Below are 24,912 nucleotides of genomic sequence, written 5' to 3'. Positions count from 1 at the left end.
TGCTATGTGACATTTAATCGTCAGTTCAGCGGGAAAAAATAACTCCTGAAGAAACAACATTACACGCGGTCTATCATCATAAAAGTGTGTAACAGTCAATCAATTATAGTCAATTTAAATGTAAATACTAAATAGGCATACTCGCGTACCACAATTGTTTAGAAATCATAAAACAATGTTTGATCAATCAATTAGAAAAAAGGTATGGTTCTTTTACAAACCTTCTTTGGTGTATCGGCATTTTGCCTGTCATGTTCCGTTGTGTTGACCATGTTTTAACCCGTCTGCACTAAAACAAGACAACAATTACTAGCAAAAAACAGACACGGGAACACATAACAAACAAATAAATGTATCCGGTAAAATCACACTCACAGCAAGCTACTGGCACGCTTTGGGGAGGGTAAGATGGGGTGGGGTGGGGGGGGGGGGAATCTAGGGATGCAAACGAGCCAAGCTACTCGAGCTAAGATTGATAAATAGCTCAAAACGAGCCGAGCTTGAGTTGAGCCTGACCCTCAAATAAAGCTCGTTCAGTTATCGAGTCTGAGCTCAAGCCTTGTGTGGGAGCTTGTTTAGGCTCGTCGAGCCTTGTGTAATAATAAGTCTTTGCCTCTTTTGGACTTCTACGTATTAATTTCATACTGCACAACCGAGCTCGAGCCGAGCTTAGGCTCGTTTAAGGTATCTTCTCAAAATATATAAAAATAATTAAAAATATATATAATTTAATTAATAAATAATAAAGTAGCCGAGTCATGGCTTGAAAAACAACTCACGAGTTTAGAAAAAGAAATTGAAGCGTGTAGTGACTAGTGAAAACAATAAGAGTACACATGAAGTGAAACTCCAATTGAACAATTAGGTTACAAAAATGCATTACATTTCGTGAATTCAAAAATCATTCGTGATCAGATGGAAAAAGTAGAATAACAGATTCACAATTATAGTCCAAACATACCAGATGTCCTGAAGCGTTACTGTTTGAAGATGAATTGATAATTGAGTAAATAATGAAGAAGCTGACGACATTTGTTGGCTGTTTGTGTGACGGTGGCGGAAGGACACTGTTTCTTTTGTATCGGAGCTATTAAGATTTTTATCCTTATACATGTATGGATTTTTTTAAATTCTTGGTACCCATACTGTACCGAAATGTTCGAATTAGTATCGGTGATAAAGGCACTATTTAAGAAATATCAGTACTAGAAACTCAAAATTTGGTATCAATTTGATATCGATAGAACCAAATCGGTATTAGTATCCGTTTTCTTCATCCCTAACCCACACTGGCAGTGGCGGAGCTAGGAATTATTTCTATGAGTTTGGGATTTTTTTTGTGTTCGATTATTTTCGAGCGTCAAAGTTTTTAAGCATAAATGAGTCGGGTCGGTTATTCGGTCAGATAGTTAAAATGCAATATCACCATCATAACAAAATTACATCGTTAACATTCAAAATAACATAGAGTTATATTAAATAAAAAAGAAAGAGCCGGTCGACCGTCGTTGTTTGGATGAAGTTCGACATGTGAGTGCTGAGGCCGTGAAACGATTCTTGAAGCCTTGAGGTGAACTAGCGTAGGTGATGGGCGTACTCATCTGGTTGATCGAAACGGAAATTGATTGATCGTCATTTTTGTTTTTTTATATAATAGTTAATAAGGTATCATGTTTAAAAATATTAATTGGGTTTGGGTTTATTGACCCATTTAATGAAAAAAAAAGATCTTTTTATTTTATATATATAAGTTATTTTTGACCAATTTATAATGCTTGTTAGTAATTTATAGTTTTTTGTAAAGTTTATTATATTTTAAAAAATAAATTCATTACCAAAAGAATTATAACTAAATTTTTGTTTAGAAGATTTTTGCTCATTTTGCACAAATACATAGCTACTGAATAATCTTCGTTTGCTTTATTGCTTATTGTTCGTATGGGTTTCATAGCGTGTCTATTAAAAACCATAACATTAATTAAAGTATATACAACATTTTGGAGGTAACCCGTAACCAGGTTTGACCCAATAAAGTTAGGGTTTCATGATGGTGGTCATTAGGTTCTCTATATAAGAGAGCTTTTATCTCTCATTTGAATGGACCCTTGGTCTTCAACATATATTTTGTGTTTGGAAAAAAAAGAACCTCTAATGGGATGAGATGACATCGTTCAGAATTTTGGTGTTTGAAAGTGTATAAGTGGGAATCTGATGTGATAACTGGCCGATATGGCGCGTTTAGTTTCTATCTACTCATCCACCATTCTGGATGCTCTAAATGTATATATCTACCAATATTGCAAAAGTCGCTAGGTGGACCCTAGGTAGCCGACTGGGAAGTTGGGAGTACTCGGCCTTAATCGGAGAGTACTCGAGGATGGGTCACCAAAAAATTGGCCTACGTGGGGATTACTCGGAGATTACTCGTTTTACAACCATGATATTTACGATGTAAAATATAACTTATAACAAATTAAATTAAAATATGTTAAAGTTAAAATACAAAGTGAGATAAAAATGAGGAGTGTGAGAAGAATTTGCGACCATAAAAAATATCTTCTTAAAAATAATTTCAAAAAATAAAAAATAAAAAATCAGAACTCAAAGTATAAATAAAAAGCGAAAAAAAAAATAAAACTAAAATGTTTCCGCCATCATTCCCGTTTAGGAAATAAAAAATAAAAAAATACAAAAAATAAAAAATTTTTGACGAAAAACAATGCCGAGATCAAAGACACAATGACGAAAATGAACAAAAGACACAATTATAACTAAAAAAAGATACAATAGATAACGAAATATACCACAATGCCGAAAAAATATAACACAATGTTGAGTATTATAACACAATATAATGAAAAAAAGACACAATGTTAAGGAACAAAATACATAATCAATAACGAGAATTACACAAAACATAATGATAATAAAAAAGAAATAACGACTTTTTTCACTTGCCATTGTGTTTTTTTTATGAAAACGAGAAAGACGGTGGAAACATTTTTGTGTTTTTGCTTTTTTCGTTTTGTTATTAAATTTTGAGTTGTGACTTTTTATTTATATTTTATAAATTTTTTGAGAGGTTTTTTGTGCGGCTATAAATATTTCTCATCATTCTCATTTTTGTTCTCCTTTGTAGAATAACTTGACCCATTAAAATATATCTAAGATATATATTAATTATTTTTGAAGAGGTTATGATGTTAAAGGGTTGAATTATAATAAGAAAATTAGTTTTTGTAGGAATGATATAAAATAATCTTGTCCATTCATTTTAGACTTGAATGATTGAGATTAGATTAGAGAGAAAATCAAGTGTAAAACAAAAGTATGAGCATAATAAAGATAACACATTTGTTGACTTTCTCTCTTCACATGCAATGCACATGTCAAATTCCCCCATCATTTAATGCGCCCACCACTTATTTATACGGTATTTTTTTTAAAAGAATATCACCTTAATAACGAGTTTTTTTTATTTTTTATATGAGTACCATATTGCTATATAAAAATAAAAAAAAATTCGTGGGCTTTTTACAAATTGTGTTTTATCAAAATTGTATTCTATTTTTTCATATTGTTTTTAGCATTGTGTTTTTTTACATTGTGTTATTTAATTGTGTTTTTATTTTCACAGTGTTTTTTTTATATTGTGTTTTTTTCATTGTGTTTTTCATAGTGTTTTCTATTTTGTTTTTCCGGTGGCCATTTTCGGCAAGGTGGTGGCGGTGGGCGGCGGTGGTGGTAGGAGATGAGTGGAAATTTAAGTGAGTTTTTAAGATTAATTAAATGAGTTTTTGAAATTAAATTAAAGGGGTTTTCAATATTAAGAAAGTAGACTAAAATAAAATCAAACTTGTTATTTAAACCCAACTAATTTTAAATATAAAGTTGATAAAGAAGACACGTCGAAAATGGGTGTTAGTGATTTCTTTTCCTGGTAAATGATAGGAAAGAGAAGAGAAAAGCAATAAAAAGCAGTGATGGTTGTTGGATCAATAATTCATTCATCACATATATTTCTTATTTAGAATCAATCGAGTTGGAGTACTTGTTTTGGGTGCAGTTTTGAACAACTATTTTCAGGTTAGTATTATTTTTTATCTTTAATATATTTAAGTAGTGACTATAATAGAGAAAGTTTCAGATTATGGTGGTTCAAGCGTTACCAATTTCGAAATCGTGTTAGTTTTTTTTACCAATTTTTATCTTTAACTAAGATGAGTTGTATCATGTCTAAGATTTGAAATCAGAGTTATGGTTTGAAGTTTATTACTTACCAACTTATTAAGTTAAACTGTAAGAGCATCTAACAATTCAAAATATAATCATTTTGTTATAACTAAATTATCTTATTAGTGTAATCATCTTTTTGACAAGGAATATATCAGGACTCGCACACGGTTCTGGTCAGGATGGTTCGGGTCACGGGTCATAACGGATGAGGGTCGGAACAAGTCGATAAAAAAGTGTTATTTTGGTTCGGGACGACAGGGGTTAGAACAGGTTGGGGTCGGGTCGAATGGGTTTCGGCTAGAACAGGTTTGGGTCAAAACAGGTTTTGGGTTAGAACTTTTTGTTTAATGCTGGTAATGTGTCCGATGACGTGTTACTCGCGTAGCGGCGCTGAGTTACATGCGTGCCGGCACCGATTACGCATTCGATGCAGCGGTAAACGCGTAATGGCGTCAGTTTGCTCGCTTACCAGCATCGGTTACACATTCGATGCCACACACGCGTATACCTAGGGGTGTGCAACGGTTCAGAATCGCGAGAACCGAACCGGAACCAGGTTACGCATGTAATGACTCCGGGTTGTTCGTCCTATATCAACTCATTCAGACCCGTTTAAAAAATAACACCAACCCATTATGATCCGTTTGAAAATAACACCAACCTATTCTGACCCGTTTTACGAGAAACAACCAACCATATCAACCCACTTTTTTTTATAAAACGACCCGTATGAAACCAATTTTAGGATGGTGAGTTGAGATGGCCTGCCCTAGAATATATAAACACCTCTTGAATGTTGGATTAAAAGAAAGTTACTTATAAGTCCACATTAGTAGCTAGTTCCTTAAAATATAACAATGACAATCAATCAGTCATACCCAGTAAAAATCCCACTCATTACAATAAATTGCTATTAGTAGGGTCTGGAGAGGGTGACATGTATGCAGACCATACCTCTATCTCATAGAGTAGAGAACTAGAGATGTTGCTTTTAAGAATTGAAGACCCTCAGCTCTAAAAACCAGTATATCATAAAGGAAAAACGAAAGAAGATAAGAAACAAAAAAAATAAAATAAAGAATATTAATAATTATTATAGTATATATGTATATATAAAGGTAATAATATATGCATCTAGGCCTATTTTTTTTATATACATTTGGCTCTTTATTGACCTTGGTAACTAAAGTGTAATTAACAGTGCGATCCATTTCTTTGCAGTCATCTTTGAAAAGCATTTGCTTAAGTTATAGGACCCCTGAAGCGTACCTCCAATGGCATCTTCTTCAGCTTCATTCATTAAGGAGAGCTATCAGTATGATGTTTTTTTGAGTTTTAGTGGTGAAGACACTCGTAAGAACTTTGTGGATCACCTTTATGATGCTCTTCAGAGACATGGTATCCACACTTTCAAGGATGACGAGAAACTCAAAAAAGGAGGCAGCATCGGTGACCAGCTTTCGAAATCTATAGAAGGTTCAAAGTTGTTCATCATAGTTTTCTCAAAGAAGTTGCATCTTCGTCTTGGTGCTTAAACGAACTTGTAAAGATTATGGAGTGCCAAAAGTCGGACGAGCAGAATGCTTATCCTGTTTTTTACGATGTGGATCCCTCTGAAGTTCGCAAACAACGCGGGCCTGTTGGAGAAGCCCTTGCCAAACATACCGATATACAGATCGGGAAATGGAAAAAAGCTCTGACAGATGCAGCCAACTTGTCTGGGTGGGATTTGAGGAACACTGCTGACGGGTAACTCATCCATCATTTCTCTGCAATATTCTTTCTTTTAATTTATATCTTATTTTGCGGAAAGCAACAGTCTTGTCCAAAGAAGCAACATGAATTGTCTATATGTTATTATGTCTAACTTTGCTCATTATAGACTTAAAAAGTAACTTTTTGTGTGGGTTCTAGAGCAAGCTAATTGATGATTTGTAAATTACAGGCATGAAGCTAAAGTCGTCAAGTTAATCGTTCAGCGGATTTCACGTGAGTTGCGATCCACTAATGTGAACCTTGATGATAATTTAGTAGGCATGGAAACCAGAATACAGAACCTTCAGAATTCTTTAGATATCGATGCAGACGAGGTTCGCATGATAGGGATTAAGGGGATGGGAGGTGCTGGTAAGACTACACTAGCCAAAGCCGCTTTTGATAGAATATCAATTCACTTTGAAGCTAAAAGCTTTGTTGAGAATGTTAGGGAAGTTTCTAAAACGTCGTTGGCTGGTTTATTGTCATTGCAAAAAAAGATCCTTTCAGATTTGCTAGATGGTCAAGGCAGCAACCTAAGTAGTGTCCATGATGGGACAAACATGATGAAAACAAAGCTTCGTGGTAGAAAGGTTCTTTTGGTTTTAGATGATGTGGATCATAAAGATCAGCTTGATGCATTAGCTGATGATCTTAGTTGGTTTAAGTCGGGGAGTCGAATTATCATTACAACAAGAGATGAGCAAGTGTTGAAAGCACACAAAGTGAAATGGATTCATGATGTCAATCTGTTATCGAATGAGGAAGCGATTGGCCTCTTTAGCAGGCACGCATTTGGGAAACATATTCCAGTTCAAGAGTACGAAAAGCAAGCATTACAAGTTGTTCGTTATGCTGCTGGTCTTCCCTTAACAATCAAAGTTTTGGGTTCATTCTTGTGTGGTAAAGACAAGCCTGAATGGATAGATGCATTAGCAAGACTCAAGACAATTCCATTGAAGGAAACTCTTGAAAAATTGGAATTAAGCTTTGAAAGCCTCGAGGATGATTACAAGGAAATATTCCTAGATGTTGCATGCTTACTCAAGGGATGGGAGAAAAACGAAGCAGTAAAATTACTTGAAAGCTGTGGATTTCATGCTAAAAATGGTCTAAGAGTTCTTGAGCAGAGATGTCTTATAACTCTTAGGGATATTTCTAGCAGTACTCCTTATATTCTCTTGAGCATGCATGACCATATTGAAGAAATGGGCAAGAATATCGTACGCCGTTTGCACCCGGATAATCCCAACAAACATAGCCGATTGTGGATACGTGAGGAAATTGAAGATGTGTTGGATAATGACTTGGTAAGAATGAGCATTACTTCTGACATAATGATTTAAACAAACGCAATTATCTTTACTTAACATGACTAATTCTTCAATTACAGGATATTGAGGCAACAAGATGTATAATTTATAAGCTCACCCCTCAGATCGTTTTGAAAGGTCTTGGAAACATGAAGAAACTTAGATGGCTTATCATATATATTGCTAGGAACTGTGATGACCATGTGAAGATTGATGAAGTTAACCAATACTTACCGGATGCATTACAATACTTGAGCTGGAAAGCTTACCCACATCGGTGTTTACCCAAAACCTTTCGAGCAAATAATCTTGTTACGCTAAGAATGCATAGTAGTAGAATCGAGCACCTTTGGGTAGGAGGAAAGGTAAGATGATTGATTGGTAATTTTGTTTGATTTATTTATAGCCTGTTACTATATTACCTTGTTTTTGATGTGATAATAGGTTATGAAGAAGCTAAAATTCATTGAACTCCCCTTTTCAAAGTTGAGGACCCTTGACCTTGGATTGACTCCAAATCTTGTGATGTTAGGTCTTGAAAGTTGTAATGATTTGGTAGAACTTCATGTGCCTGTTGGATGTTTAAAAAGGCTTGTGTACCTAGACCTCAGCTATTGTACGAGGTTGAAATCTTTTTCATTTATCAAGAAGTTAGATTCACTTGAGGTTCTTAATCTAGGTGGGTTAATGCTAAAGGAGTTCCCGGATATAATCCCTAGCCAATCCGACTGTAGTTTGCAGCAGCTTCAATTTGGGGGAAATAATATAGATTATCTACCTTCATCAATTGGAAATCTTCATAAGCTTGTTTATTTAGATCTCAAGGATTGCAAAGAACTCAAGAGTCTTCCTGGAAGCATTTGTAGTTTACAACATTTAAAAGATCTTGACCTTCGAAGCAGTGGCATAGAGGAATTGCCTAAGAACATTGGCCAAATAGAATGTTTAGAAAGGCTAGATTTAAGACATTCAAAAGTTAAAGAACTCCCGGACAGCATTTGTAAGTTAAAACATCTTAAAAATCTCTTTCTAGATGGTTGTGAAGTGGGTAAGTTACCCGAGGAATTTGGCCAAATAGAATCATTGAATGTACTATCTCTAAGATACATCAAGTTAAGAGATTTGCCATCCAGCATTTTTAAGTTAAAGCGTCTCAAAGTGCTTGCCATTTCTGGATGTTCTGAACTCAAGAAACTACCCGAGAACCTAGGAGATATAGAATGTTTGGAAAGTTTATATCTAGCGCGTACTCCGATAAAAGATATTCCATCCAGCATTTGTAACTTAAAGCATCTCAAAGAGCTTAACCTTTCTGAATGTTCCGAACTCCAGAAACTACCCGGGAATCTTGGAGATTTAGAATCTTTGCAACATTTAAATCTAGAGGGTACTTCGATAAGTCATCTTCCCCATAGCATTTCTTTGTTGAAAGGTCTTAGAATCACTGGATATGAAAAAAGGATTGATCCAGATGCACTTCTATCTGAAGAACAACAACAAATGTCACATCCTCCTAAAAGAATAAAGCTCAATAATGAAGCAACAACACACGACACAGGTTTTTGTTGTAATATATAATGTTTCAATCTTATTGAATAACATTTGTTTTTCTAGTGGGTTATGTAGTTGAAATATATGCTTACGTCTTTGTAGGTGAAAAGGTTGAATAATGAATGCTGAGTGTGAATGGAAGTTTTACTTTGTGAAGGACTAAAGCTGGCACAATTGAAAGCTGAAGGGGCATACTGAAAGAGTCTTTTCAGTATTGAAATCGGTTTGGCAAAATAACCGGTTTGAAAAAAAGAACTCGCTTTTGTACGGGTCTAGATACATATACCGTTGATGCAGCGGTAAAACCAAACAGAATCGAATCACGTTGATTCAATCGAATACCGTGATGAACTTCCAACCCTTAAAATCCCACCCAAAGGTCAGGGAAAATGAAGAGAAAAATTAATTATTATAAAATTCAAGTCTAACTTTTGAAATTACATTACAAGCATATAAAAAGACTTCCAAATACGAAATGGGCCTAAAATGGGTCATGGGCCAAACACAAACCCAAAAACAAAAAGATAAAAAGTGCTGAAAAAAGATAAAAAGACCCAAAACTTTATTTAGGAGGCGTTTTTGGGCTTCGGACAGGGGCCAAACCGCCGAGGCTGTTTGCCACAATGGGCTCCTCGTCTCAAGCTTCGATTTGACTGGTAATAGGCCTGAAACGGAGCTTCGTGGGCCAAGTTATGCCCGTTTTCGTGGGCCACCTTTGGAGACACGATCATGGGCCTCCAAATATAACATGGCCTGTTCGTCAATGCTTGGGCCTTCATCAACCGTTAGCCAGCCCAATATGATTGGCAACATTTAATCAAAAATGCGATTATTATTTCTTACGATTTGTGATTTTCAACTGCGTAATATTTGCAATGCTCGTTGACGATTCAAAGGTTAATTACCTTCTGTTCACTTGTGTATATTTGCAATGCTACGTTCATGATGAGAGTATAATTTAACGTTACTTTGTGTATGTGACTGTACAATAGGATGATCTAGCTAGGTTTTACTTTTAGTTACATTTTGACTTATTAAGTATGTGCTGCCTGTAGACTTTTAGTAGCTCAGATCCAATATGTTCATCAACGATTCAATAGTAGTTTCCGGCTATTTTTTTTATATAGTTAATAATTTGATGTAAATGCCAGATTGGATTCATGACATTGTAATTTTACGTTACTTTGTATATACTATATATGTATATATGACTTAGCTTACTTTCAGTTTGATTTTGAGTTGACACTGCTGTAGACTTTTAGTAGCTTAGATCTAGTGTGTTCATCAACAATAACAGTAACTTAAAACATCAACTATTCACTCGTAGTTTCTGGTTGTTTTTGTTTAATTTTGTTAATAATTTGATGTAAATAATACATACTGGATTAGATTGAATGATTGATGAAGGTTTGAAGTATATTCACGATGAAAAGTTTTTGTTCAGTTTCAGTTAGAATATACCTCATAATATTTAAATTATGCGGTTGAGTTTTAATGACCTCGGTTGTAAGCTCAGATCTGATATAACTAAAACCTAAAACATCACCGAGTCACTCGGTAGTTTGAAGTCTATTCATGATGAATGTAATATGTGATATCAAAGATCCACTGGTAGTTTCTGGTTATTTTGTTAATAAATTGATGTAAATAATACTGGATTAGATTGTTGAAGTTTTGAAGTCTATTCATGATGAATAATCTGCAATATTTTGCTTCAGATTCAGACGTTGACTGATATGATGTTTTGTGAAGCAATCAACGAGAAGAATGAGATGCAAATAAGGTCTCTGAGTACGGAAGCTAATGATCCGAGAAAAGATCTTGAGAGTGTCTTAAGCATGATTAAAGAGGAAGAGATAAGCCTGCTTGTTGATGTATGTATGAAAAGAGTCTTAAGTTAAGAGTGTATGTACATTTTCAGCTCCATTTGCCAAAACATTTGAGTATTATCATGTGTTTGACTGGATATCGACTAACAGAGAGATATAAAGGCTTTGGAGAAACTACTTGAAGGGAATCTGCAGTGGATTCAGGAGGAGGTAAAAAAGTTGCATATTGTGTTCATATGGGTTTCCTAAATTACAATAGCGTGTCTACACACATTAGTGACAAGTTGTTAAAAAGGTAAACAAGCGACTAGATGTAAATGAAAACAATAACAATAGTTAAAGTATATACAACACGCATAATTGCGAGAAATGAATACATAGGATTTAATTGTAAACACTTCTAATTAAGTAGTCGGGAAAAGCCATTCAAAACTATTTATAAGGTTTTGTCCGTAAGGCATTTTATGGTTTCCCACATATAAAGTCTCTTAAACATTCAAAGGTACTAATTCAAAAATACATAGGGTAAATCTATGGTGCATATGTGACAATCACGGGGCAATCCTTTTAATTACATGTAAATGCTTGCTTCATCCCGATGTTAAAATCTTGTAAATTCTTTATATAAAAATTCATGTTTGAAAACCGGAACCGTAAATCGGTTTGGCAAAATAACCAGTCATGAACTGAACTACCGGTTTGTAATCGGATTGGTAGCCTCCGTTGAAACCAGAATGGTTTTGAACTGCACTGGTATTTTTCAATTGGAAACTGCTTTTAATAAAAACGGGTTTTGACTTTTATTGACCCCAACCAGTGCCGGTTTGAACCCAAAAAAGAAAACTCAGTTTTGTACAAGGTGCACTAAAAACCCGAGCCTGGAACCAGACCCAAAAAAATCCCGGAACCGAGTTTTTTTATACTTAGTTTTTTAATGCCCGAATCCGTACCTACCATTGGGTACGGTAATGGTATGCATTTTAGTACCAAAACCGGTACCTGGAACAGGACCCGATTAGTACATGGTAATGCCCGAAAACCGGAACCCGTTCCATACCCGAAACCAGTTTTTTCAAATACCCGCTCTATAACCGAAATTACTTGAAAAATCCCTAAAAATACCCGAAAAACACCCCTAAAAAGTGTAACCCCTTAAAAATCCAATCTATATCCGAAAAATACTTAGAAAAAATCCCGAGAAAACCCGATTTTCAATACCCGAAAATAAGGTATTCAAATATATGGCTTTTGAATACTTATTTTATACCCGACCCGAACCCGATGCATAGGGTATGATTTTTAGAGATAATACCTGGACCCAAACCCGACTTGGGTATTATCAATACCCGATCATACCCGAAATCAATTTCATATCCTGAAAACCCGATTTGTGTACTTAGAGGTGGAAAATGGGTTGGGTTGGGTCGAACGAGTCATGGGTCAAAACGAGTATGAGTCAAAATGAGTTTGGATCAAAACGAGTCAATTAAAAAAAGGGTTGTTTTGGTTTGGGTCAAAATAAGTTAGGGTCAAACCGGGTTTTGAGTTTTTTTTTATGTGAACGAGAATAGCGGCGGAAACATTTTAGTTTTTTTAGATTTTTCGTTTTTTACTTATATTTTAAGTTATGATTTTTTTAATTATTTTTTAGAATTTTTTTTGAGGGGTTTTTTATTAAGATCAAAACCCCTCAAAAAAAATATTCAAAAATAATAATAAAAAAATTATAACTCAAAATATAAATCATAAACAAAAAAATAAAAGCACTAAAATGTTTCTTACGTTGTCCTCGTTCCATAAAAAAAACCATCTAGAATCAAACCGAAACCGAAAGAATCGACGAAAATGAAACAAATAAACAAAAAGCCAAAACCGGACCACATCAATCGAAATCAAAAAAATCAAGCAAAACGAAACTAAAAGAATTCAAACCGGAGAAAAACAAAACTGAAAAAACGAACAAAAACGAATCCGGAATCGACCAGAAAGAAACCAAAACCCAACACGTCACTGGTGAAAACTCGTGTTGACTTGAAACCTGAACCGAACCCGTTCCGATCTGAAATCCGTTTCGTGCCGAAACCTGTCTTGTACGAAAACCCGTTCCGATCCGAAACCTTTCACATTTCCTTAAGACATTAACCCACATCGACCCATTTCTTTGAACTTGTCGACTCATTTTGACTCGAAAATAAAAGGATGGAATTTCAAATGACTCATTTTGACCAATTTATTTAAAACCTTTTACCCAAACCAACTCATTTAACTTTTAAAACAACTCAAATTGACTCATTTGAAAGGGTTTGGGTCAAGATTGCCACCCCTATACAAATGAGGTGCACAAATCGGGTTTTTCCTAATACCCGGGTTCGGGTATAAACCAGTTTCGGGTATGATCGGGTATTAGAAAATCGGGTATTGAGAGAAATTGGGTAGGGTATTAAGGAGAAAAACTCAACCCTATGTACCCGGGTAGGGTATGATCGGGTTCGGGTATTGGAACCGGGTACGACCGGGAATTAATACCCGGTTTTGAATTTGTAATTTTTTATACATTTTTTAATTTGTTTAAAATTTAAATTTGCTTTGTAATTTATAAAAATAATTAAACTATATTACAAAAACCATAAATCCACTTAATTACAAATTATTTACCTAGTAATATGCATTTTACAAAAAGTTAAACATAAAAGTTGTGAAACAAACATAAAAATATACTATAAAAACTCATGTATTATTTGGGTATTAGAAAATTGGTCTCGGGTATCGGGTATAACCGGGTATCGGGTATAGGGTATGACCGGGTCCGGGTATTTACGGGTATAAATCGGGTACGGTTTCGGGTACGGGTATTGACCTCAAAATGCATACCCTATCCATACCCTACGGGTAGGGTCGGTTTCGGTTTCGGGTATAGAATACCCGGGTATTAAAAAAACCGGTTCCGGGTATTTTTTTCGGGTCCGGTTCCGGGTATGGGTTTTTGTGCACCTCTACATACAATTAGCCGGCCCAATATGATTGGCAGCCCAGTTGTGTGCTCCAAATTTATAATATTTACATACAGACCGCATTTAATCAATCGATCATATTATTATTCATCCTTCACCTTGCTCTGCTCTGCTCTGCTCTGCTCTTTGATCAGTAATAATGGTGTTTGCAATTGTAAGTTAAACAATGCGCCTAATTACTGTTATTTATTACGATTTGTGATTTTCAATCTGCGAGGTTGCTTCGAATTTTGTATAGTTGCTCAGATCGCAAGCTATTACTGTAATATTTCTTATGATTTGTGATTTTCAACTGTTGCGATGCTCATCAATGATTTATTTATTGCTTTCACTTCACTTGTTTATATGTAAAATATGACCTAGCTAGTTAGTATTGAGTTATTCAATTAATTTCCGCTGTACACTTTTAGTAACTTGTGTATAACTTCAACAATATATAAGTGTTACTGTATGATTCAAAGGTTCATTCACTTGTGTATATGTATGTAAGCTATGTTGATGATGACGCTGTAATTTGACGTTACTTTGTAAAATATGACCTGCCTACCTTTCGGTTTGTATTGAGTTATTCAGATGAATAATCTGTTACATATTTTTTAGATTCAGGCGTTGACTGATATGATGTTTGGTGAAAGCGAGAAGGAGATGCAAAAGAGGTATCTGCGTATGGAAGCTAATAAGCTGAGAAAAGCTTTTGAGAGTGCCTTGACCAGCGTTGAAAAGAAAGAGGTAAGCCTCCCCGCCCGCCTGTTGATGTGTTTGAAAAGAGTCTTAACTCCATTTACCAAAACAACAAATTTTATTATTATTATGATGATGATATTTTGAGTGACAGAGAGAAATAGAGGCTTTGGAGAAACTACTACTTGACTCACATACACAACAAGACATCAAAATTGAGGAGTTAAAAGGAATCCTGCAGCGGATTCCAGAGGGAGTAAAAAAGGTGAAAATTAAACCACATGTGGATGTCTAAATCATCTTTTGTAGTCATATACATATACATATACTAATGACGCCGACTGGATCTTAAATCACAGAGGGAAATAGAGGTGGCTTTGGAGGAAGTACTTGAGTCAAAGAGAGATGCCAGACAGAAACTGGAGATGATAATTGAGGAATTAAAAGGGAAACTGCAGGAGAAGCGAGAGCGGGTAAAAGAGTGGGAAGATGAGATGGAAGCAAAGATTAAGGCACTGGAAATCAAATTCATGCTTGGGGGTGATTAAGGTATTGATTGCTTTCTTAACACTTTCTACATGTTATCAAATAAGTAGCGTATGAATTGACTAAAGTGCGTATATATGTGTTGATTATCAGATTTCTAATCTTTGATACAGATAACAGTTAAGTTGGCGGTTATAAGCGTTGGCAATCATGAAATAATACGATCATGAAGTAATAGATCATCATCTTTACCTTGTGAACTAGTGTTTTGATGTTTGAACCTGCGTAGCAGACTAATGCTATAATGGCCACTTGTCTAAGATGCCGATAATGCTTGTAAAGATATCAACAACATATATAGGAGTGGTATCAAGTTCTGTAAGTGGGTTGTTTGTTGCAGTAATCTCACTTAGTCATTGCTAGAATCATTGGTGCTTTGAATCATAAACAAACAATTTCTGTCTTTTGAAGTCAAACTTAGAATTTGCATATCTTCACAAACACTAAATGTTTTGAAAAATTGTACGAGTCATATAATTGAAGTCGGAATTTAGTTATAAAAAGGATCTTGATCTACCTCATAAAAAACATTTTAAGTTGAAAATGATGACATATATGCCTTAGTGTCATACGTATTTTTCTCTCAAAACTGATCACCTCACTAGCAATTCACCATTGAAACAAAATCCCAATTCTATTTGAGCATCATCGTGACGCCCACACATTACCTTAACGATGAAACCGAACCTGACCCTTGGACTCATTCTCTTCTTTTCCCTGGACTGTATTGTATTTTTTCTTTTTTCTTTTTTTTTTAATTTAATTTTTTGTTTACCAATTTAGACCCTTTAAAAAAATACTTTACCCTAAAGAACTCATGAACTTAGGTATATAGTTCAAAAGAATTAAAAGGGCTTGCCAATAATTTCCCAACCATATTAAGCATAACAGTACTAGGGGGCGTGTGTGGTGCGGTTTTGGGCTAAATACAAACTGAAACCCAAATTTGCGGTTTCGGGTTCGATTCGTTTTTAGATTTGTGTTTTGGGTTTTGCCAATCGGGACCTAACAAGAACCGGATGAAGTGCACAATCGGCCGGATGAAGGTCTGCGGACAACCCAAGTGGGAACCAGACAAGCAAAAAGCCCACATTGTGGATGTACATACACCCTCTACTTTATACTTGGACCGGACGGGTAGTGCACAATGAAACGGGACGGGTATGGATGTGATGTTGATTCAATAATGAGTAAAGTGTTGAACAGTCGTAAGAAGGCTGGGACCACCCAATGTGATCATGAACCAACACGTTGAAGAAGTCATCCCCAAAAAGTTGACCAAGACCTTGTACGAAAAGAAGATTTTCAGATTAACCCATCAGCCCTTCAACTTTCATTGACAACTAGGTGAGCCCCTAGATTTCAGCAAATTAAGAGGTGGCAGGATGGATGGGTTAGATTCACGGGTCAAAATGGATTTGAGTCGAGATGGGTTATTAAAGACAAGATGGGTTAACTTGAGTTAACACTTTGGTTGGTGTATTGTTTTTTTTAATGATGTAAAATATAACACTTATATGACATTAAAGTGAAATTAGGTGTATTGGTTTTTATTTAATCTCAAATATCATCTTTTGGTCTTGGTCGTTGTCGATTCCAACTAATGAATTGGTTCATAACGATCCCATCGTTTATCATATATGTTCCCAATGACATGTGACTTTAACAAAATGCTAAATACATTAGTTGCAGGTTGACGGAAAAATGCTTTTTGTTGGAAAAGCCACGTATGTTTTATGCCAGAAAACTCAATCTAAACACCACCACCACCAATTGACTCACTACCAACCAATCAACCAACTACCACCACTTGAGCACCAATAACCGACTCCGCGATGGTTCTAGGGTTTTGGTAACTTCAATAATTGAGGATTTTACTAGAAAAATGTTCTTAAGGCCTAATATGAGGTTACAAAAATGTTTGAGATGAAAATTTTGAGTTTTCTGACGACCTACAACTAACACCGTTAGTATGCTATTAGTCGCAGACCATCGGCGCCGGGAACAAATATGATAAAATGTGGAATCGTCATTAGTCAAGTCGTTAGTGGAGACCGATAACGATCAAGATGATAGTCGGGATTAATAAAAACCAATACCCATTGAAATTAAAATATAGAGTAAAGTGTCACTTTCGTCCTTGTGGTTTGACAAATAATGTGAATTTAGTCCAAAAAGTTTATTTTTTTTATATGGACCCTCCACGTTTCCCAACTATTGCCAATTACATCCAAATCACTAACCCCGTTAATTTAATCGTTAAGCCAGGGGTAAACATTTCTTTTCATTATTTATTTATTATAATACTTATTTTAGTTAACTGCGGTTTTCGTCCCTATGGTTTGCTAAATCTGTGATTTTAGTCCAATAGTTTCAAGTTTGCGATTTTCGTCCCTATCAAATTTGCGATTTTTGTCCTTATAGTTTCGTTTCACTTGCAATTAAACACTAATTTATTAACCCTGTTAAGTCCGGTCGTTAACCCATCTACATGCCCCTCACGTGACGACCAATTTTGTCTTTTATTCCCAAAACAAATCTCAGTTCTAATTCACAAGCCCCTCACGTGAGGTGCTTGGGGTGTATTTGGGAAAAAAAGAAAAAACAAGGACAAAACTGCCCCTCACGTGAATGTTGCACTGATGGGTTTAACGACTAGACTTAACGAGATTGGTGAATTTGGGTTTTATTGCAAGTGTAATGAAACCATAGAGACGAAAATTGCAAATTTGAAATTACTGTACTAAAACCGTAGATTTGGGAAAACCACAAGGACGAAAACTGCAGTTCACTGAAATAAGTATTATAATAAAGAAAGGGTGAAAAGACATGTCTACCCCTGACTTAACGATTAAATTTAACGGGGTTAGTGATATGGATGTAATTGGCAAGAATTGGGAAACGTGGAGGGTCCATATGAAAAAAATAAATTTTTTAGACTAGATTCGCATTATTTGTCAAACCGAAAGGACTTACTCTAAAATATATCTTAAAAGATATTTATTATTTTTGAAGAGGCAATGTAAATTTGAAGGTCATAAAGAAGACACGTTGAAAGTAGGCGTGCTTGATTTCCTTGTAAATGATAAGAAAGAGAAGAGCAATAAAGTGAATGTGATTGGATCAATTATTCATTCATCAGCATCTTTCTTCTTTAAGATCAACAGAGTTAATACTCAAGGCTCCAGTTGGCATACTTGCAACTATTTTCAGGTTAGTTCTTTTTTTTTAAACTAACTGAAGTGATGGTTTATCTGAAAATCGAGAAAATTTTAGATTATGGTGGTTCAAATGTCACCAGTTTCGAAATCTTGTTAGCTTTTAGTGTTAAATCGATTGGTAACTTTAGTCAGACCCTCACAAATATATTTTGTTGGGTTAATCTTGACGGGTCAAACCCAAACCGAGTCGGATACGGGTCAGCAGGAAATTCAAGTTTAAAGGGTCAAGTTATTAGGAAGTTATTTATTTAATCACATATTTTGTTATGTTTAGTTGTAAGTCAAAGTAGTGGGTCATGTTTTTCAGTTTTTTAGTCATGGGCTACTGCAACACGCTTATGCTACGTGTGTGTGAATGGGCCTATTTATTTCAGCAGCTAGGGTTAGGAACAGATGCAAGCGTCTTCTTTTTTTTGTTCGGTATGTATTTCCATTAATCAAGAAAGAGTCTATCATTAGTGTTGATCATCAGCTGTGTGTTATCTGCTGCAATAAAGGGCCTGAACCAACATATTTAACACAACTTTTTAGCTCTGGTCATAAGATGAGTTGTATCATGTCATGTCTAACACTGCATTCTGCATTCTTGAGTTTTTTATTTAAGGGATTGGAAAATAAAAGATTAGAAAATTTTTCTTTTTCCATTCTTGAGTTTTTTCATTAAAAGAAAAGAAAGAGAATGGAAGGAAAAGTTAAGCCTTTTTTCCTTCAAAACTTTCCTGCCAAATATGGCCGGATTGTGAAGGAAAGTTTATATCCCATTACCATATTACCAATTTTCCTTGTTGAGGACATAATTATAAAGTTACAAATTTTTTTTTTATCTTTTTCTTCCGATCTAACTCAAGAGTGTAATAAACACTTTCTTTTCTTTTCTTTTATTTTAACTCGAGAATGTTTTTAAGTATATAATTTCTTTTCCTTTCTTCCTCTATCCAATCTTATCATTTCTTTTCCTTGTATTTTAAACCCGAGAATGCAGTGTTTTGAAATTGTCATATATTTATCAAACTGTAGATGACATCATTTTAAATCAGATGCACATATCATTAGGTACCAACATGCATCACCATTATATAACAAAATTATCTTAGTGTAATTGTCTTTGAAGAAGGAATATATAAACCCCTCATAACTTTGAAGTAGGCACTTTCATTCCGTATGTTGATATCACATAAACGTTTAATATACATCTAAGCCCAATTAATGCCTATAAATTATAATCAAATGCTTGTGACTGAATATTGACATTAAGCTGTGATTAACAACTTATTTGTTATCATTAAAGAGGTTTTTGAAGGTTAAACGTGTGATCCATTGATTCTTAATTTGCAGTCATCTTCCAAAAGCAATTGCCAAGAAAAAAATTATTAAGCTGTAGAACCCGTAAAGCATACCGCCAATGGCATCTTCCTCAACTTCATTCATTAAGGAGAGGAGCTACCAGTATGATGTGTTTTTGAGTTTTAGCGGTGAAGACACTCGTAAGACCTTTGTGGATCACCTTTATGATGCTCTTCAACAACATGGTATTCACACTTTCAAGGATGACGAAACACTCAAAAAAGGAGAAACCATCGCTGACCAGCTTTTGAAATCTATAGAAGGTTCAAAGTTGTTCATCATAGTTTTCTCAAAGAAGTATGCATCTTCGTCATGGTGCTTAAACGAACTTGTAAAGATTATGGAGTGCCAAAAGTCGGACGAGCAGATTGCTTATCCTGTTTTCTACGATGTGGATCCCTCTGAAGTTCGCAAACAACTCGGGCCTGTTGGAGAAGCCCTTGCCAAACATACCAATATTCAGATCGGGAAATGGAAACAAGCTCTGATAGATGCAGCCAATTTGTCTGGGTGGGATTTGAGGAACACTGCTGACGGGTAACCCATCCATCATTTATCTGCAGTATTCTTTCTTTCTTTTTTTCTTTTTTAATTTATTTCTTATTTCGAGGAAAGCTCCAGTCTTGTTCATTATAGACTTAAAAAGTGACTTTTTGTGTGGGTTCTTGAACAAGCTAATTGATCATCTGTAATTAGCATGAAGCTAAAGTCGTCAAGTTAATCGTTGAGCTGATTACACTCGAGTTGCGATCCACTAATGTGAACCTTGATGATGATTTAGTAGGCATTGAACCCAGAATACATGACCTTCAGAATTCTTTAGATATCGATGCGGACGAGGTTTGCATGGTAGGGATTAAGGGGATGGGAGGTGCTGGTAAGACCACACTAGCCAAAGCCGCTTTTGATAGAATATCAATTCACTTTGAAGCTAAAAGCTTTGTTGAGAATGTCAGGGAAGTTTCTAAAACGTCGTTGGCCGGTTTATTGTCATTGCAAAAAAAGATCCTTTCAGATCTGCTAAATGGTCAAGGCAGCAACCTAAGTAGTGTCCATGATGGCACAAACATGATGAAATCAATGTTGCGTGGTAGAAAGGTTCTTGTGGTTTTAGATGATGTGGATCATAAGGATCAGCTTGATGCATTAGCTGGTGATCTTAGTTGGTTCAAGTCCGGGAGTCGAATTATCATTATAACAAGAGATGAGCAAGTGTTGAAAGCACACGAAGTGAAATGGATTCATGATGTCAATCTGTTATCGTATGAGGAAGCGATTGGCCTCTTTAGCAGGCACGCATTTGGGAAACATATTCCAGTTCAAGAGTACGAAAGCAAGCATTACAAGTTGTTCGTTATGCTGCTGGTCTTCCCTTAACAATCAAAGTTTTGGGTTCATTTTTGTGTGGTAAAGACAAGTCTGAATGGATAGATGCATTAGCAAGACTCAAAACAATTCCATTGAAGGAAACTCTTGAAAAATTGGAATTAAGCTTTGAAAGACTCGTGGATGACTACAAGGAAATATTTCTAGATATTGCATGGTTACTCAAGGGATGGGAGAAAAATGAAGCAGTAAAATTGCTTGAAAGTTGTGGTCTTCATGCTAGAAATGACCTTAGAGTTCTTGAGCAGAGATCTCTTATAACTCTTAGCGAAGATTCTTCCACAAATCTTGATGATACTCATAATGTTGTCTTGAGCATGCATGACCATATTGAAGAAATGGGCAAGAATATCGTACGTCGTTTGTACCCGGATAATCCCAACAAACATTGCCGGTTGTGGATTCAAGAGGAAATTGAAGATGCATTGGATAATGACTTGGTAGGAATGAGGTAGTGTTTGGTATGATGGAATAAAAGGTGGAATGGAATGAATCATTCCAAGGGAATGAATTAAAACATGCTTGGTTGTCATGTGTTAATGAAATAAGTTATTCCTTAAGGAATGAAACTCCTTCCATTTATAGGATTTTCATTCCTTTAAGAGGGGGTGTTTTTTTTCATTCCTGCAAGGAATGGAATGAACCAATAATAATAATAATAATAATAATAATAATAATAATAATCTCTATTATTGTTATTATATCAATATTATATTATAATTATTTATTTATATTATAATTATTGTATATTATCAATATTATTATAATATATTATTATTATATTGCATATTAATATATTATAATATAACTATTATTATATTAGAATCACTATTATATTTAAATTTGAGAAGTTAACATTTCACAACGTACATGTGTGACTCGATGTTTTTACAAGTATGTTTATTTGGTTAAATAATCTCGTTGTAAGGCGTGGGTCTTAAAAACTAGTTATTATGAATTATTCATATTATTAATTATTATTATTTTTATTCAACGTTTTTACGAGTATGTTTATTAGTATTATTTACTAATAATAATATTCACTAATGAAAATAATTATTATCATTAGTGAATAACAACAACAATAATAATAATAATAATAATAATAATAATAATAATAATAATAATAATAATAATAATAAAAGTGAAGAATCATTTCATTCTTACATGGTAACCAAACATGACAACGGAATGGTAATAATCAATTTCATTCCTTGCCCATTCCATTACCACGTTCATTTCATTTCTTCATTCATTCCATTACTTCATACCAAACAGACCCTGAGCATTACTTCTAACATAATGATTTAAACAAACGCAATTATCTTTACTTAACATGACCAATTCTTGAATTACAGGATATTGAGGCAACAAGATGTATAATTCATAAGCTCACCCCTCAAATCGTTTTGAAAGGTCTTGGAAACATGAAGAAACTTAGATGGCTTGTCATAGATGATAGATATCTTTCTAGGAATTGTGATGACCATGTGAAGATTGATGAAGTTAATCAATACTTACCAGATGCATTACGATACTTGAGGTGGGACCGTTACCCTCATTGGTGTTTACCCATAACCTTTCGAGCAAATAATCTTGTTACGCTAAGAATGCATGGTAGCAGAATCGAACACCTTTGGATGGGGGGAAAGGTAAGATGATTGATTGGTAAGTTTGTTTGATTTATCTACAACTCATTACTATATTACCTTCTTTATGGTTTGACAATAGATTATGAAGAAGCTCAAAGTCATTGAACTCTGCCATTCAAAGTTAAGGGCCCTTGACCTTGGATTGGCTCCAGATCTTGTGAGGTTAGATCTTAAAAGTTGTAGTGATTTGATAGAACTTCATGTGCCCGTCAGATGTTTAAAAAGGCTTGTGTACCTAGACCTCAGTTGGTGTACAAGGTTGAAATCCTTTTTATTTATCAAGGAGTTGGAATCACTTGAGGTTCTTAATCTAGGTGGGCTAAAGGGGTTCCCAGATATAATCCCTAGCCATTCCGACAGTAGCTTGCAAAAACTTATTTTTAAGGGAAACCATTTAGATTACCTACCTTCATCAATTAGAAATCTTCATAAGCTTGTTTATTTAGATCTCTCTTGTTGTTATAGACTCAAGAGTCTTTCTGGAAGTATTTGTAGTTTACAACATTTAAAAGATTTTAACCTTGGAAGCAGTGGCATAGAGGAATTGCCTGATAACATTGGCCAGATAGAATGTTTAGAAATGCTAGATTTGAGATATTCAAAAGTTGAACAACTCCCGGACGGCATTTGTAAGTTAAAACATCTTAAAAATCTCTTTCTAGATGGTTGTGAAGTGGGCAAGTTACCCGAGAATTTTGGCCAAATAGAATCATTGAATACACTAAGTCTAGGCTGCATCAAGATAAGAGATTTTCCATCCAGCATATTTAAGCTAAAGCATCTCCAAGTGCTTGTCATTTATGGATGTTTTGAACTCAAGAAACTACCGGAGAACCTAGGAGATCTAGAATATTTGGAAGAATTAGTACTCGATGGTAATACGATAAGAGAGTTCCATCCAGCATTTGTAACTTAAAACTTCTCAAAGAGCTTCACATTTGTAGATGTTCTGAACTCAAAAAACTACCCGAGAACCTAGGAGATCTAGAATGTTTGGAACTTTTAAATCTACTAGGTACTCCGATAAGAGATATTCCATCCAGCATTTGTAACTTAAAGCATCTCAAAGTGCTTAACCTTGCTAGATGTCATGAACTCAAGAAACTGCCCGAGAACTTAGGGGATTTAGAATCTTTGCGACATTTAATTCTAGAGGGTACTTCGATAAGTCATCTTCCCCATATCATTATTAAAAAAAAGGTCTTAGATTCACTTGATATGAAAAAAGGATTGATCCAGAGGCACTTCTATATGAAGAACCACAACAAATATCACATCCTCCTAAAAGAATAATGCTCAATAATGAAGCAACAACATGCGACACAGGTTTTTGTTGAAATATATAATGTTTCAATCTTATTGAGTAATATTTGTTTTTCTAGTGGGTTATGTAGTTGAATTATATGCTTACGTCTTTGTAGGTGAAAAGGTTGAATAATGAATGCTGAGGGTGAATGGGAAGTTATACTTTGTGAAGGACTAAAGCTGGCACAATTGAAAGCTGGAGGGGCATACTGAAAGAGTCTTTTCAATATTGAAATCGGTTTGGCAAAAGAACCGGTTTGAAGAAAAGAACTCGGTTTTGTATGGGTCTGGATACATATACAGTTAGCCAGCCCAATTTGATTGGCAGCATTTAATAAAAATTGTGTCTGCGATTGTAAGTTCAACAATGTGATTATTATTTCTTACAATTTGTGATTTTCAACTGCCTAATATTTGCGATGCTCGTCGACGATTCAAAGGACCGGTATATTGCTTTCAGTTCAGTAGACTGAAAGGATAAGAGTGCAATTTTACGTTACTTTGTATATATGACTGTTAGTTACATTTTGACTTATTCAGTATCTGTTGCTTGTAGACTTTTAGTAGCCAGATCCAATATGTTCATCAACTATTCAATAGTAGTTTCCGGCTATTTTTGTTTGATTTTGCGAATAATTTGATGTAAATGTCAGATTGCATTCATGACAGTGTAATTTTACATTACTTTGTATATGTGTAAATATGACCTAGCTTACTTTCAGTTTGATTTTGAGTTGACACTGCTGTAGACATTTAGTAACTTAGATCTAATGTGTTCAAGAACAATAACAGTAACTTAAAACATCAACTATTCACTCGTAGTTCCTGATTGAATGATTGATGAAGGTTTGAAGTCTATTCATGATGAATAATTTGTTCAGTTGCGGTTAGAATATTCCTCGTAATATTCAAATTCTGCGGTTGAGTTTTAGTAACTTCAGTTGTAAGCTCAGATCTGATATAACTAAAACCTAAAACATCACCTAGTCACTCACTCGGTAGTTAGAAGTCTATTCATGATGAATATAATATGTGATATGTTCATTGACAATAATAAAATAAAACATCAAAGATTCACTAGT

At 34.9% G+C, this 24,912-nt stretch overlaps 1 protein-coding gene and 2 pseudogenes across 4 annotated transcripts; all 3 read left to right on the top strand.

Annotated features, from left to right (window-relative positions):
• The first annotated feature begins 5,468 nt into the window (after nt 1-5,468).
• LOC143583442 (TMV resistance protein N-like) lies at nt 5,469-24,250 on the top strand (annotated as a pseudogene). The gene is made up of 6 exons (XR_013144170.1): nt 5,469-5,985; nt 6,182-7,301; nt 7,385-7,669; nt 7,749-8,862; nt 8,958-9,142; nt 24,142-24,250. The product of XR_013144170.1 is annotated as a TMV resistance protein N-like (transcript).
• LOC143581231 (uncharacterized) lies at nt 13,786-15,348 on the top strand. Of its 2 annotated transcripts, XM_077064067.1 has the most exons (5): nt 13,786-13,849; nt 14,296-14,424; nt 14,531-14,641; nt 14,736-14,925; nt 15,036-15,348. In XM_077064067.1, exons 1-4 carry the CDS (start codon nt 13,835-13,837, stop codon nt 14,922-14,924), a joined length of 444 nt encoding a protein of 147 aa, XP_076920182.1. In that variant the 5' UTR covers nt 13,786-13,834; the 3' UTR covers nt 14,925; nt 15,036-15,348. The 2 variants fall into 2 exon arrangements, with proteins under 2 accessions (XP_076920182.1, XP_076920175.1); XM_077064060.1 differs by having other exon boundaries at nt 14,736-15,348.
• LOC143583452 (disease resistance protein Roq1-like) lies at nt 17,941-24,228 on the top strand (annotated as a pseudogene). Its single transcript, XR_013144172.1, has 8 exons — nt 17,941-18,135; nt 19,479-20,024; nt 20,162-21,313; nt 22,232-22,525; nt 22,605-22,891; nt 23,021-23,400; nt 23,541-23,851; nt 23,947-24,228. The product of XR_013144172.1 is annotated as a disease resistance protein Roq1-like (transcript).
• Nucleotides 24,251-24,912: the final 662 nt, after the last annotated feature.

The sequence above is a fragment of the Bidens hawaiensis genome, unplaced genomic scaffold, assembly GCF_021521415.1.
Source record: "Bidens hawaiensis isolate Kalapana, Puna unplaced genomic scaffold, B.hawaiensis_p1.1 tig00001511_1, whole genome shotgun sequence".
NCBI classification, from domain to species: domain Eukaryota; kingdom Viridiplantae; phylum Streptophyta; class Magnoliopsida; order Asterales; family Asteraceae; genus Bidens; species Bidens hawaiensis.
This window is presented reverse-complemented; position numbering and strand designations above follow the sequence as displayed.

Excerpts from the sequence above, each read along its gene's own strand:
- LOC143581231 (XM_077064067.1), top strand. Across the intron at positions 14,425-14,530 it reads CCAGCGTTGAAAAGAAAGAG|AGAGAAATAGAGGCTTTGGA; the intron begins GTAAGCCTCCCC and ends TTTGAGTGACAG. Across the intron at positions 14,642-14,735 it reads TTCCAGAGGGAGTAAAAAAG|AGGGAAATAGAGGTGGCTTT; the intron begins GTGAAAATTAAA and ends CTTAAATCACAG.